Source organism: Ptychodera flava, chromosome 15 (genome assembly GCF_041260155.1).
Source record: "Ptychodera flava strain L36383 chromosome 15, AS_Pfla_20210202, whole genome shotgun sequence".
Classification (NCBI taxonomy): domain Eukaryota; kingdom Metazoa; phylum Hemichordata; class Enteropneusta; family Ptychoderidae; genus Ptychodera; species Ptychodera flava.
In genome coordinates this window covers 798,147-814,413 of record NC_091942.1, presented here as the reverse complement: position 1 = coordinate 814,413, position 16,267 = coordinate 798,147, and the positions used below count along the sequence as shown (strand labels likewise).

At 37.5% G+C, this 16,267-nt stretch overlaps 1 protein-coding gene across 2 annotated transcripts; it reads left to right on the top strand.

The window, feature by feature from the left end:
- The first annotated feature begins 3,912 nt into the window (after positions 1 to 3,912).
- Positions 3,913 to 14,329, top strand: LOC139150888 (retinoid-inducible serine carboxypeptidase-like). 2 transcript variants are annotated; one of them, XR_011556295.1, is made up of 15 exons: positions 3,913 to 4,177; positions 5,150 to 5,292; positions 5,827 to 5,916; positions 6,337 to 6,492; positions 7,124 to 7,198; positions 7,851 to 7,923; positions 8,101 to 8,138; positions 8,547 to 8,678; positions 9,396 to 9,489; positions 9,643 to 9,753; positions 10,104 to 10,166; positions 11,069 to 11,146; positions 12,685 to 12,848; positions 13,086 to 13,784; positions 13,983 to 14,329. XR_011556295.1 is itself a non-coding variant. In XM_070723324.1 (14 exons), exons 1-14 carry the CDS (start codon positions 4,081 to 4,083, stop codon positions 13,146 to 13,148), a joined length of 1,377 nt encoding a protein of 458 aa, XP_070579425.1. In that variant the 5' UTR covers positions 3,955 to 4,080; the 3' UTR covers positions 13,149 to 14,329. The 2 variants fall into 2 exon arrangements, 1 of the variants encoding a protein (XP_070579425.1); XM_070723324.1 differs by having other exon boundaries at positions 3,955 to 4,177; positions 13,086 to 14,329.
- The last annotated feature ends 1,938 nt before the right edge of the window (positions 14,330 to 16,267 follow it).

Sequence of the window (16,267 nt, the reverse complement as noted above, 5' to 3'; positions counted from 1 at the left end):
TTGAGAGTTGTCTTGTATGTTCATCCATGAAAATCTTGATAGCACCTAATGTGCATTTCAGATCATTTGCAGTTCTCACAAAGTGGTGATCTTGATGTCAAGTTCATCCTGTTATTAAACCCTAAAGTCTTTATCAAACTGAAAATTGCATTGAGAAATGGGTCCTTTTTATACCAAATCTTCAGAAGTTTTGATACTGCACCGTACTGTGCTACCTTAAAGCAACATAGTGCAATTATTCTGTTTCATCAACCCTTCAAACTATTAATAAGTATTGTGAATCTTTGTAACTATAAAGTTTACATGTAGTATTAAAACTCAGTCTGGTTGTCAATAAGGATATGCATTCTACATCTGACATAAAGGTGGAATGCATCTCAGGGACACATATCATACTCAATTTTTTTTTACAGTTTGTTTCTGATCTAGTTGGGACTTGTTTTAAGCTGTTGGGTAACAAAGATTTCCATCATCGTTAATTTTCAAAGATTGCAAATTGTATTTTTCCTCAAGTTAACACTGGGGATGGCCCCATTTTAATTTTCAATGAGTGCTAAATTTTAGGTAAATACAATTTGTTTCTCTTTTACCACACTTTGCAAAGTGACCCCTGGTGTTTATTCTTGATTTGTTAGCAACGTGGTTGAAAGTTGCATTGATAGAATAACCAAACGTTTAAGTCCTTCACTTTTGAGGCCTGTACTACCTTAATTTATCAATCAAGTCTTCATCTTTCTTAAAAATTCATATTTTAATTCTCAGAACTCACAACAAATGAATCCATGGCACTCAGACATTATATCGTTCCATTTTGTAAGCAAGAAGGAAATTTCAAAGTTTGATCCAGACATAGCATTAAAATCTCAAGAATCGTAGCTGTAAGCTTACCCACCAACTTTGCCACCAACAAGCTTTTTTTACCTCCAGTTCTATAAATTGCTCACTAACAGCTAGTTTTCAAGCACATGCAGCTTAGTAAAATTATCAACGTAGGAGCTCTCTTCTGTTTGTTGTCCTTACTATCTACCTAGAATTTCTCAAATGAAATCGTAGTCCCTTTTATGGGGGAGCCTTAATAAAATTTTCACGGTATACCCGAAGATTGGCATGAATACTGCCTCCATAAGTTGTCTTTCATATTTGTATTGTTGCACCTCTATATTGTTGTTGCTTTTTCATTAAGGTAGAACACGCCTCGGGGGTAGAAATTCGGATTTTCAAATTTTATCAATGATCTTCTGATCTACCGCTTGTGGGGCTCATTTTAAAGCTCTTGGTGAAAGAAAACTTTTCACCGTCTTAGTTTTTCGAAAATCGCAATTTTTATTTTTCCCCATTAACACAGGGATAGCGGCCATTTTGAATTTAAACATTTTAAATATCGAGAAATCTTAGGTACTTTGTCTCTCTAGTACCAAATTTTGCATTGGTGACCCGTGATTTTTATTTTGCCCTGGTAAGAGAATGGTCGAAAGTTTCGTATAAAGTTTGAGCAAAAGTGTAAGTCTTTCACTTAAGAGGCGAATATTACCTTAAACTACTTTGGTCCTATTTACCATAGCTAGCGCTTCTTACCATAGCCATACGATGGCTTTTGCCGTAGAAGTGTCAATTATTCACTGGTATTTAATTATTTCGTCATTTTCGCTAATAGATGAAATCTACAAATTGAATTCTAGTGAAAATGTTAGTTAACAATGTTGTTTGACTGACAAATCAGTGAAGTGATATGTCTCAAAATTCAAATTAAATCCCAGTGAAATTAATAGCTTAACAATATAAATGGCTTCTTCGAATATTTCAATACATAGTTTAGCTCAGTGATGACTTTTCACGATATCCTCGGGGCAGCACAATAATCACTATGCATATTTTTTACGATGGTGCCAAATTTTATATCATAGTTTTACTTCCCATATGGCATATTAAATCATGTCGTCCTTTGCTTTGCTATGTACGTTTCCTTTTTGAAGTGAAGCATTTCTTCGACTTTTCTTATCAGCATATCAGCATGTTTCCTTTGATATGTTTCGTCCTGTTTCCTTGTTTGTAAACGATTTACAATTTGTACATTGTATGTGTGTGTCAATACATACATACACACACACACACACACACACACACACACACACACACACACATATATATATATATATATATATATATATATATATATATATATATATATATATATATATATATATATATATATATATATATATAACCACAAACTTAAAATATTTGATGGAAATGCCTGAGCGTATATGGGATCACTGTCCCTCCATAAGCTTATATGTCGTTTTCACAATAAACCACTCAATGTTGTGCCTGTTTATTTGGTATTCTAGTGGCAAACACATACCCAGTTTTAACTTCGGTCAACGACTTGAAAAAAGAGAATCTAAAACAAATCAGAACACACTGAGAACAACACTGACAATAGTACCAAGCCATAATCTACATTACTCGATGTGGCAAATATAAACAGCCTAGCACAGATTGACATCAAACAATTACCGGTACGCCGTAGAAGATAAATATACACGGACCCGCGACCGGTTAAGATAACCGAGAAGTAGCATTATATTACCATGCCCTGCCCGTCGCATTTTGATTGGTCGAGCTGAACCACATGACTGACCACAAATACACAGTAATGGTTTGTTTACATGCCCGTGAATATGAATAATAAGATTAACAACTCAAAGTATCGTACCTTTACAACTGAAACGTAAATCATAATCAATCACAAAATAAAATGGAGCACTTGTGGGCCAAGTTGAGATACTCTTTTCTGAAAATATCTCCGGATTTGCCAATTTTTTACAGCGCGCGTGACAGTGCGTCGCGTATTGCTCAGTTTCTGGGGCCCAGTTGTCGTTCGCTCCTGAAATTTTCAGAATTTTGACGGTTTTCTTGGGTTCGCTGATAATATAATGGAAATAACAGACTCCGCTCTGACCATTAACGTTTATTTGTGGGCGCGGGCGAGAGGAAAGCCAAATTAACGGGCTCGGCAAGCCTCGCCCGTTAATTTTTGGCTTTCCTCTCGCCCTTGCCCACAAATAAACGTTAATGGTCAGCGCGTCGCCCGTTATTTCTATAGTAGTAAGTAAGCATGTAGTGTCATATATTTCGAAAATTGGAAGCGCATTCTGCCCCACATGTGACACACCCTCCATATATCAGTCTGTAAGTCCAAATAGGAAGTGGTCATAATTGTCACCGATGCAATCAGTGACCATTTGTTTAATTAAGTGATGCATCATATTATTTATCAATTTATGACACCTGCCAAAAAGGCGTTTGATTACAAAACACGTGGATTGTTTTCAGAGGGCGGGTAAGCAGCAATACCGGGTGAGTCAGGAAGCAGCAAGTGCATCATTGTATGGAAAGAGATAGGATCGATCTATTACTGGAAAACTCTTTTGCATTTGTATGGTACGGTGAACACTGAAGTGCAAGGGGCGAGAATCAACTAGGTTGGCTGCATGCGCGCAAGCAAGTTGGCGTTGGGGACTCAGTGATTAAGGACATGATACATATATGAAAGATGGGTTTAAATAGCAAGCGAAAAATAGTCAACAAGGCTTTCTGTCAGTTTTGTTTCAACGAAATAAAATCCAACGACTAACTTTTTACAGTGCTTTTATTTGTTGCATTTATTTGTGAGCAACGAACAGTGACATCAGATTAATGAAGTTTGTTTGCAAATATGATAGTCTAGCTTCTAGATTAAATTCCTTCAACAAAGCTTCTTCCATAGACTTAAATTTAGACTGCAATGCCTGATCTGTAGCACCCAATGTGAGGCAGTCAATAGATCGGCATTCAGATTAACATCTGTTGGCCAGAGATTCAAAGGTCGACTTGCAGCCATGAATGCGGTGGTTCCTATGTAAATCGAGCAGTTTGTGGTCTGCGATGCAACGCCATGTCATGTCATACAGGTCAGGGACGGTTTCATCGGTCACCTGATCATTCATACGGAAGTCACAAGACTCTTTTGCCAGGTGAAGAAGTGATATCATAAAGGTCTGACTCGGTGGAGGGTAACAGAATTTTTTTAGAGTGAGAATGAGTTCAGCACTTCACACGCTGCAGGCAGGCTTGCTGGCATTATTGTGCTGCCAAGCATTCATATGTGACCATACTGAAGGTGCGCTGAAAAAAGGTGAGTAAATGACGACTGCTGTGTTCCTTTTGCCATAAATAGTAGAGGTTTCTCTCCACTGTCTATGCTTCGGTGTATCACACTGTGTGGGCGAACTGTGCCTGCATATACGCAGTAAGAGTTGACAGTGGGCGTACATCAACATGTTCCATGCACCACCATGTATTCCATGCACAGGAATTCTCGCCCGCAGGCTAGGTAGTCTGGCTTGATCAATAGATCGTCTGGCACGGCAGAGCACACGGGCAGGCGATCCATTGATCGATCACACCACCCAGCCCACGAATGCCCGTGATTCTATGTCATATTTTGCTTATAACTGGCTGCCTTAGCGGTCTTCGAATTTTCTCGTGAATTCAAATTCCAGCAATCACACTGTCCCTACCATGGCTTCAGAATATACAGGGATTGCATTGCAAATTATGATATGCTCAATACATGGAAATGAGTAGAACCATTTACTTACATAACAGAACATCGATCACGAGACGAGAGTGTTATCAAGCAAAGACAGAAAAAAAATGGTAGAATTTGCTATGTTTTTCACCGTTTTCAGTCGATTGGTAGGCGCAGAAATTCCAAATAGTATGAGAATCAAGGGCAACCGACAATACCGCACACACCAAACAAAAGGGCCTTTGGTCTGCTCTGGTATGTAATTGCTTTGCTTTGACAAAACCTAAGAAACACGATTGGAACTAATTTGGGATAATTGGATGGTGAAGTAATGCCGAATTAATCTACAAATATAATCTCATTTACATTACACACTTGTTTTTATGAGTAATTTGTAATATTGGAACATTCAGCTATACTCAGTATACAGCACCTAACACTTTTGAGAAATTTGAAAAATATGAATTTAATTAGTTCCAATCGTGTTCAGAGTTTATGTAACAGTAAGTCCAGAAATTTATCATAAAAATATAAAATTATCGAAGCAACAAAATATTAATAATATTGTTTTTCTAGTTCACTGGCACCATTCAGCCCGTAAGGATCCAAAACAGGATTGGGGGTACGTCGACGTCAGACCCGGAGCTCACATGTTCTGGTGGTTATACCAGTCGACAAAGCAACCTTATCTATCTCAACCACTCGTGATATGGCTACAGGTAAAACAGCAGATGTAGACAGTGATTATAAGTAGTTGTTATAATATGTGAAATTCAGTAACCTAAGCCACCTTGTAAAAGACAGACGAAACCAAAACTGATTTTTGTAAATGTGAAAATTAAAAGCTGTATTTCACGTACGGGAACTGAATCTCCGCACCCTTGATGCATTTGTTTTGCACGGTGACAGAGAGTTTACGGCTTTCATGATAAATTATATCACGGTAAAAGGAGCTTTGAATGTGTATATCATGTATTTTTCAATTGTATCCGCAAATGATGGATCTGAGTACAGCAAAAGCAAATGTTACCAATGACAGTATATTATTAGCGATATGCAGCTCTGAGTTTTTTTATTGATGCAAGGGTAGAAGCGTCAGCTTGACCGCCATCTGTATCAGATGTCAGAGTTTGTCGTATACTCTGGGCTGTGCTCGGTGCACACTATGGTGCTACTATTCTACAAATTACAGATATAAGCAATCGATTATTACAATATTCTGACACATCCATTGCGATTTCCTCCATTGTCAGGGTGGACCAGGCGGATCATCGACGGGATTTGGTAACTTTGAAGAGATCGGGCCTTTGGATGTCAATTTAAACCCAAGAAATACGACTTGGGTAGAGCAGTAATTGTAGTTTCTAGCATACTTAATGTCTACGTAAAAAATAAGGTCGGACAAAACTCTTAATGTTTGGACATGGGGTTTCAACACAAAAAAAACACCATGGAAATGTAAATCCATTTGATAACCCGGGCGAATTAGTATATGAAAAAAGATGGCTACCATTTGTTTCATTTTACATACAGAGAAAGAGCAGTATGAGGGGTTCAATATAGACTGTTTACCGTAAGCTTCAAAAAGTTTAAGGGTTGCAATCCGACATTGAATTTATGACGTCACCTCTAAGTTCACCAATGTTCGTTTCATTTGTCTCGATGTATAGATTGGCATGCGCATCGTTGCCTGATTGTAGTCAATGATAAGTTCAGTATTTTCCATTAAGTCTTCATGAGAACGTAAATATATTCTCATACAGTTATCAAAGGTCAACTTGTTGTTCATCGACAATCCGGTTGGCACGGGATACAGCTATGTGGACAGTTTTGATTTGATGCCCAAAGATGTACACGGTATCGCATTGGACCTTGTCGCTCTGTTGGAAGCCTTCCTCACAAAACACACTGAATTCCAGGTGAGCCGCTGATGCCTGGTACATAACTCGTGTTTCTGTACTTAGTAGTATGATAATTGGAAATGGACGATGTGGTTTTCAGTCATTTTATAACGTGCAAATAATTTCATTGTAAATTACACTTTCATAATCGCACATGTCGTCCAGTCAATGCTACTGGCCACATGTTTGATGGTTGTATAAGGGTTGCAAGCCGATATCTGCACGTTGTCAAACTTTTAAGGACATGTACACTTTACTAAACATGACGCTACTGTAACAAATTTCACCGGAACATACAGATATGAGGACATTCTTAGTCTCTCAAAATGAGGACTCGGTGACTGGCACTACAGCTGATACACATAACATCGGACACGGAATCTACTGAATGTATTGTCACAGACGAAGTTGAACCGTTTCTTATTACCCTGCTTGAAAAATGACTAAATTCATTATTGAATATTTACAACAAACATACAGCAACATGCATTGACCGGGAAACTATTCATCCATCCACGGTCGTTCAGTCAAATGCCACTTCTTCGCTTTTCCTACAAACGGGCAGTTAGCTTTCAACACGCCTCAAAAGCTCGGGACACATGTAATTTCTGCCAGTATTGGTAACCTTTTCTTTTTTTTTCTCATCCAGACAGTGCCATTGTATATATTCAGCGAATCCTACGGTGGTAAAATGACTGCAGCTTTCAGTCTGGAATTATACAAGGTAACTCGGGAATTCAATAAAGCGTTAACTTTGTTGTTTCACCACTAGATTTGCTCCAAATCTGTGGGCATATAGGCCTAAATATTAATGAACTACAGCAGACTGTCGAGCTAGGTGGTAGGCTGATGCATAGATCGTGGGGTTGGCCGGACAGTAACTGCTCTGACGAGACAAACAAAGCATGCAACTGGGGCCAGTCTATTTCACCACGTGTAAAATCACTATCAGTATAATTGTTAATACGACCACAGACAAATAGAAAAACAGACTAGCAACGCGGCATGCCTTTTGTTCCATGGTTGTCTTGGTAGACTTTTGCCTTTTCATATTAAAATAAGCTTCACAGGTGTTAGATTTTTTGGAGACTTTGTTCGTTGTTGATAATTGCACGAGATTATGCGAAAAGTACGACGAGATGGCATCGTGCTGCCAGTCGCGTAGCAACCATACTTATTTTGTGAGCTCTCAGGGCAGAAACACTGCTTCATGCCGATCAAAACATAACACGCCAACAGTTTCATAAACATGTCCTTCCATGACCAACTGTTAAAAGACGTCGTATTTTTCGCATAATCTCGTGCAATTATCAACCACCAATTATCAGCCTTATTTTCCAGTATATTAATCTATTATGTATATTAATTTTATGTAGGCAATCAAATCAAATGACTTAAAGAGCGACTTCCGAGGATGTGCACTGGGAGATTCTTGGATTTCTCCGATGGGTGGGTTAATTTTCATTCGATAGTTTCTTTGAAGTTCTGTTTCTGTGCAGGGTTTTATTAGCCATTGCCAAGTGTTTTGCTTCACGAGTTCTATCAGGTATACGGTTTTTACCTTTCGACACGTCTCCCCATCGGACTCGTCTCAGTTTAATAGGTCCATCAACTCTATCTTTCCAGATTCGGTGAACACGTGGGGACCGTATCTGCACGCAACGGTAAGGAAAGAGTTGCAGATTTTAAAAAGAGTTTATCGAAGGCCCTACTGTCTGATGGATACTCTGAATCGTGTTACACCTGAAAATTTAATGTACAAAACAAGGGCACAGTGTCACCAAATTCATTGAAAATCCCATATCCCAACTAATGGATGTCTATCACTTCTCAGTCTTTTACGGGGAGCATCTAACTTCGCTAGCCAATGGTGTCTATTCAAGCGCGGCAGAATTGGAGTACGTATACCACGCCGCCCTGTCCTGAACAAGCTGTGCAGACCTGACGGTGTGCACGTACACCAGTAGTGTCCCGACTTGGTAACGACTTTTCCTCTCTTTAATATGTCGTTTTTTATACCGGTAAATATTTATGGAATTGAAAATCGTCTTCTGTCTAAATTCAATTTTCAGTCGCTGCTGGATATTACGCCGGGACTGGAAGAGGTTAATAAAGCTGCCAAGAAATGCCAGGATGCCGTAGACCAGGGGCAGTGGAAGGAAGCGACCAATTACTGGGACGAGGCTGAGTCCGTCGTATCCGAGGTCAGAGACGAAAAAAAACACAGCCAACTTTCGTAGAGGGAAAGCAAACTCTCTATAATTATGCGATGTTCACAAAACAGCATAGCAGGTTTTCGCGGTTATTTATCTGTGAATAATACTTTATTCTTTGAAACAATTATTTTTGTCCAGGATATGAACCATATATTGTCAACGTCATTACGAAACACTTCCCAACCTCCTTTGCCGAGAGAATCACGTATGTAAAAGGGTGTGCGAAAAAAATTCCATATTGCGTGTGGCGACCAGCGTGAAACGGAATTCACAAACTTTTCCTGAAACTATGGCCATAGGTCAGTCGTCTACCCCTTCAACGGATGCGTTTAGGCCAAATCTGAAAAAAACTTAAATTCCAACGACGATTGTCACAGCTTGTTATCTTGTAGTACATGATTGAAAGAATTCAGTTTCGTTAAATTCCAGATAACTCCCTCCTGTGACTCCTTCGAATGAAATTTTATCACCTAGATTTAACAAAGAGTTGAAATATCAATCGCTGGAGAAGTAACTTTTTCAAGCTAGGCATCGAAATTTTTGCATAATAGTTTCTCTAGGCTCATCTGCGTGCAGATTGCCGCTTTGGAACAGCTGAGCCATTCAGCTATACAGTCTGGAGTTCAATTCTAGAACACGCCATGACGGACAACCACGAAGAAAACTTAGAAAATGTTACGTATTTTTATCCCGTTATTATTGCAGAACACTGACAACGTCAACTTCTACAATATACTAGAACATGGCGGGGACGAACAAAATGCAGTTTTCAAACATGTGCTTCCGTCACCATACTTGGGTAAGAAAATTACTTGTAGAATATTCGATTATTGGTTGCAAATTTGATTATTGGTTACAAACAATAGACTGTGACCGAATCTTTTACGTGTAAACACTTTTTGTCAAACGGAAAAGGTACACACTATTTCACTGTTCTCATATTCTCCTGCAGATTCCCTCTTTCGCAGGCATGTCATGTACATGGAAAACGACGCCCTTTCGGAACTGATGAATGGGCAAATCAAAGAGCAGCTTGGAATCCCGAAGAATGTCACGTGGGGAGGTGAGGTACACACTCTGTGCCCGGTAACTTAATCCATATAGCAGGGGACAATCACCTTTTTGGGAGCCTAAAAAAGTCGAATGTACCAACTTAATGTTTCTGTTTTCGTTCATATCAAGGGAAGATCTCTTCGAAAAAGAAGAAGAGCAATGCCTTTAAGCATCGACGGTAGTGTGTGTGTGGACGCTTTAAGATAATTAAAATAATTGTGCATGTATATGTTACACCCTGTAGCAGCCCATCTTTCCTACCAGATTTTTTCGCACCAATCGTATTCGTTAAACCACAGTCCCTCTATACCGGTGGAGAGAGGGACTGTGGTTCGACTTACGATTTCAATGCATTGACAGGTCAGTCGGGTGAAGTGTTTTCAAGTCAATCAGAAGACTTCATGAAACCAGTCATCGACACAGGTGTGTCTAAAGCTTTTTGTCATTCTTCTACCTGTACGGCCAATCCCGTGCCTGGGACCTCATCTCTTGCACGGCATCGTTCTGGGAATTTCAAAATTTTACTAATTTAAAAGTACTTATTTAATTTAATTTAATTTTAAATACTAATTAAAAATTTACTAATTTAAAATTTTATTTAATTGCAAGTATGGTTTCCAATGAGTCGAATATTCAGAGACTGTCGCAGACACTTTCAATAGTGAATTTGCAAAAAAATGACAATTTTTCCGAGCAAGAACCAAATAAAGCATGTACCCCAACATTACCATCAAAAGCCGCCAATGTTATTGAAACCACAGGATTGTGTTGAAACACTTTTGTGACAAGACACAAGTAAAAGGTCTAGAGGACATAGGTAGTAAGCATTATGTAATAAGTATTGCGTGTAACTTTACGTTTCCTGGTATTTTTACATTATATATATATAAACAAAACAAAGCAGGTATTTTTTACATTATATATATATATATATATATATATATATATATATATATATATGTGTGTGTGTGTGTGTGTGTGTGTGTGTGTAAAACAAAGCAGGTCAAGACGCACCAACTCAGGACACCAAGCTCTTCATTTATAAAATTTATTACACCGACGCTTGGTGGGCTTAATCCCACTTTATCAAGGTTAAAACAATCTGAAATAAAATAACAATGACAAACTTAAAGTAAAATACACATGTTAAAATAGATTGAATCATACAGAGACTGGAAAACGTGTAAAAGTTAAAAAAAAATTTGGCGCCAACTTACAAAAAAAGGCGAGCAGGAAACTGCCCCGCTTTCCTTCGAACCCAGAATATGTATGTATGTATGAATGTAACCTCTATTCATGCTATCTTCTGCATGATGTATTTTCAGTTGATCAGCTATTGTCAACAACCAACCTGTCCATCGTTGTCTACAATGGACAACTTGATCTAATTGTTGATACCCTCGGTAAGTCATTGATGGGTTTATTTTCAGGCAAAAATCCACTGTATTTATTTATTTATTTATTTTTATTTATTCACCTTAATCATAGATTACCCAAATTACAGGTTCCATTTAACAGGATTGGAACTAATCTGGGAGAATTGGATCTTTCAATAAAATTGTTCAAATTTATCAAAAGTGTTAAGTGCCCCCTTAGCTGAAAGTTGCAATATTACAAATAATTCATAAATACGAGTGTATCCCAGAAAAACAAAAGTAGATGAGCTTAAATTATGATTACTACACTATCTAATTATCCCAAAGTAGTTCTATATCATGTGAACAGTTATAATTTAATTTTGGAAAGAAAAACAAATATAAATGCTATAGTAGAAATAGTACATACAAACACAGATTACGATGTCGTAAATAAAACAATAGCCTTCATAATTTATTTATTTATTTATTTATTTACTCATGAACCAACAGGTTGCTACAATAACAGGTTTGTTTGAAATAAAATATGATACAAAGTATATAACTACGAGAAACAAAAGACGAACAGGACATTTCACGTAAAAAATCAGCAGAACCATTACAAACAGACAAAGAAATCCACTCAAAATAAAACAATTAGGAATTGTTCAGTAAAAAGCATCTTGCATAATGCATATCGGAAATTATAGTTATTAAAGATATCTAAAGTTTGCATGTTACAGATGGAGTTAAAATAGGTCTGAGATCTTGATAAAAAGAGTGTTTCAAAATATTTGATAAATTTGATTTGGACTCTATCCAGTTTCCGTATTAAATATGATTGATGGGGGGGGGGGGGGGGGGGCAGATTGATGAACAATATTCAACCTGGCTTCTGACAAACGAGACATACAAAACTCTTATGATAAAACTTTGATACTGTTAAAATATTTACAAGGACGCTTTATAAATCCAAGCATTTTAAAAGCCTTTGAAACCATGTGATTAATATGCATACTTCAGTATAGTTTCCTCAATCAAAAATACACCAAGGTCTTTTACAAAATTATTCTCTTTCCTAAATTACTAAGATTTAAGCCGTCAAAATGTCGGATAAAAATAGACATTTTGAATCGACACTACGTCTGTACATGTCACACCATTCAATATTTGACGATAAACATTACAGTGTAGAATTCTATACTGCATAAAAACCTTTTAAGTATTTGAAGGCATTGCGATTGTTGCATAGATAAGGAGGCAGATTTCAACTCACATTAAATGATGTTCCTTTGGTCATTTTGGGTAATTAAAATAGTATAACTTTGTGTCCCGGACGTGCAATGGTATTCATGAAGCCTAGAGGTGGTCTGCAAGGTTTTCCTAAATGTTGAATGGATCCCTGGTGTCTAATGTTATTTTTGGAAAGTCTGATGCGGGGCACTAATACTTTAAGGAACATAAGTAAACATGTCAAACATCTAGTCATATTCTTACAAGTTTTTGTCGTATGCATAGAAATATGATCTTGACGTTGTAAATCTGAAAACAAGTGGTTCTGGTTTCACTGTTACTGCTCCCTTTAGGCACAGAGGCTTGGGTACAGAAACTCAAATGGGATGGACTTAGCGGCTTCAACAACACCCGTCGTAAGGCACTCTATGTGGATTGGCGGCCTGGAGACACAGCAGCATTCATGAAGTCTTACAAAACCTTCTCATTTTACTGGATATTGAAAGCAGGTCACATGGTAAGTCCATGAAGGAAATTCTCTTTTAAATTAAAATGAAGCCATCCTTTCCAGTGATTTCCTTAGCATTTGAGAGAAACACTTGATTGAAAAACAGATTTGTCCTTCATGAAGCTGAAGCATAATCACAAAACCACGTACATACCATTAAAATACGTATTCATGTCGATAGCATTCTGAGATTATAACCATTCGGTAACTTGCAAAGCTAATCAGAGTTTTCCCTTTTCGTGGCAGGTTCCGTCAGATGCTGGTGATATGGCATTGAAAATGATGTCTATGGTCACGGGGTCCAATTAAGGACTTATTTTGTTGAAATTATGATAAAAGATTCTACATTTTTATATACGGACTCTGATAATAAGCCTAGGCATTGCATTGTGTTAAGTTTGTTCAATTATTTTAAGGAGTGTTGTTGTTTTGATTTACGAGTACTGATAAATGGTTTACCTGCTACAATACCACAAAGTATAGGCCCATGAGCACGAGACTTGCCTACCAAAGAAGAGAATTCAACGAATTTCGTAAACGATCATTCTTACGCGGTGATACTCACCTCAAACACTGGAAGTTTAAAACTTTTGCCTACACGTCGCTCGAGGAATATTTAAAATATTCTTTCTGATTAAGTCAGGGATATCCATGCACATTTTGAGATCAGAGAAGTAAATTCGGAGCAACAAAAAATGTACCCATACTTAAAATTCAAAGTGGTCGCTATGCCCTGTGTAACGGGTGTTAACTCTGCGGAGCAAATCCCGGAGCAAATATAATTTCATTCGCTCTACAGGCTTCAAATGTGGCCATAGATCAAAAAAAGATCAGCAATGAAGCTTCCAACAATCTATGTAAAAGTTCAACTCTGTCCCACATGCGCATGCTACCAGTGTGGAAGGACCACAGACAGGGACAGCTTTGCAAGACGAGTAAATTACTGTACATCACGATTGGAACTAATTTGGGATAATTAGATTTTCATATTTTTTAAATTTCTCAAAAGTGCAAGATAGTTGAATGTTGACATAATAAAAATTATTCATAAAAAACAAGTGTGTAATGTAAAAAGAAAAGCAGATGAGATTACATTTGTAGATTAAATCGGCATTACTTTACCATCCAATTATCCCAAATTAGTTCCAATCGTGTTTACACTTTCATTCTTCTTTTAAAACAAAAAAAAAATACACAGATGTGACGTGGAGGAGTATTAAAGAAATAGTAATCAGAGAACCCTGTCAATGAGTAGACACTACATATACAGAGACGGTAAGAAAGAACGACACGTCTACAGTCAATGAATAGACACTACATATGCAGAGATGGTAAGAAAGAACGACACGTCTACAGTCTGAGTAAGCTTCAAATCCAAAGGTGTAGGAGTTACGCCATCCCGTGAGGGGATTATTTTATGATTTGCTGTAAAGGTTTGATTTATTGAACAGGAAGTTCATTTTTCAATAAACAATTATTACTCAGAGAAAGTTGGCTGCATGTAGAATTGATGAGTGTGGTGGGCAAGACACCCTAGAACCAATGGCCATTTTGGCAATATCTCTTTGTACGAATGTAACCAGTTTTGAAATTCAGTTTTCTCGATGGTGTTGGCGTGAACGAAATCATGGTTCATCAACCAATCGAATTGGCAAAACCGGATATGCCAACAGTTATAAATATATGTGACATCATAAGAATGGACATTACTTGTACAGAGACCTGCACCTTTCTATGTTTATAGCAGCTCTCATTAATAGTATGTGTAGGTACGGCAATGCGGAACTTATCCTCATCGTATTGGTTGGAAAAGTGTGTATGTCCGGCCCTATACACACTGAAAAGTCTGCGAACCACTTACTCATATCAGCTTGGTATTGGATGTTTAGATACATCATGAGTTGCAGTTGAGACTGTTGAAATTAAGTGCAATTTCCAAAACTATGGGGAGGAAAGAAATAAACTCTACAATGTTATTAACTTCAAAACTACTGGTCCAATCGATTCAGTTTATTGTACAATGCATTCGAGGGATGGCATGACCAAAATTTGTACAAATTAAGGTAACATTTGTACATGGTTTGACCTTTAATTTCCAAGACATGACTTCATTCAAGTGCACGATGGCTCATAGGCCCCTCCAAGTCCAGATGATGGGTTTTACATACTTAAATTTGGAGCCAATTTCTTACTGTTGGTCTAAACGTTTTTCTCTGAAACCAAGCATTCGTGTATTGTACCATACATACATCCAAAGTCTGCATTTTGTGCATCCTACAGCTGTAAATTCAGATAAGAATTGCACCAGCAGTAAACATGTATGAAACATAAATATGCATCTCATAAATATACATCAAACATGAAAGGCTGTCTCTGTCAAGCACAGTGGGGTATTTTGTAGATAATTACACATTAGCAGGCAGTAAAATAAGCCTCAAGCTGGTTTCTTTGGAAGCAGTCTGTGTAAATGTCATGTAAAAGAGGCAGTCTCCAATACCAGATTGTTTCATCAGTTGTGTTTATTGACATGGTCTATATATACCTATTAAAAGGTATTGGCCCTTTGTTCTCCTTTTGAAGAGTGTTCAAGTAAAAACCTGCTCCTTTATAGCGTCTGAGAACCATTTCAATACACTTTGAAATCATGAAATCTCTATAACATGATCTTCAAATATCCTACAACTTTGTAGTCCTCTTCATTCATTCAGTTTATCAGGAGTTAGCCATAGATGTTCTCCAGCCTATTCGCATATCTTTAAATGTAAAATTATTTGAACAGGCCAGAAACATCATTGTTATTTCTTGACAGTTTAGGGGGCACTGTATGAAAAACAGCGTAATTGCTCAAATATTCAATTTTCAGTAAATTGTTAATCCAAGATTAAAATAGTGGTTGGTTTCACTTTTGGCTTGTCAAGCAGTCATACGTTGGGTGAGAAGTGTAAATTTATGCAAAATCACCCGATTTCCTGCCTTCTCTTTTCCCCCAATTTCAAGATTTCCAAATTTATATAACTCCACCGTGGCTATGTGAAATTTTCTGACACATTACCTTCTTTAAATACTATTTCATAACAAGCGACCTAGCGGCCGATATAGCTCCGCTGTGTTTACGTAGAGAATAACTATTTTTGACACATGTTGATGAAGAAGGGTGGAAATCTTTGATAGCTCGATGCAGTGGCCAGAAAAAAGTGGCTAAAATAAGCTGCAAAAATACGCAATTGATGATTTCATCATACTTTGAATGTATCATTCCCCATTAATCCTTACAGTAAACTACTGCTACAATACTAAACTTAAATTCTCTGCTAATTGAAAATATATAGTATGAGAGGGTTTCCTTGTCATCTTTGATGAGACATATTCATTTGAAATAAAACTGTTGGTTAAGTGCAGCAATACCTCACAAGAACTTTCTATCTTCA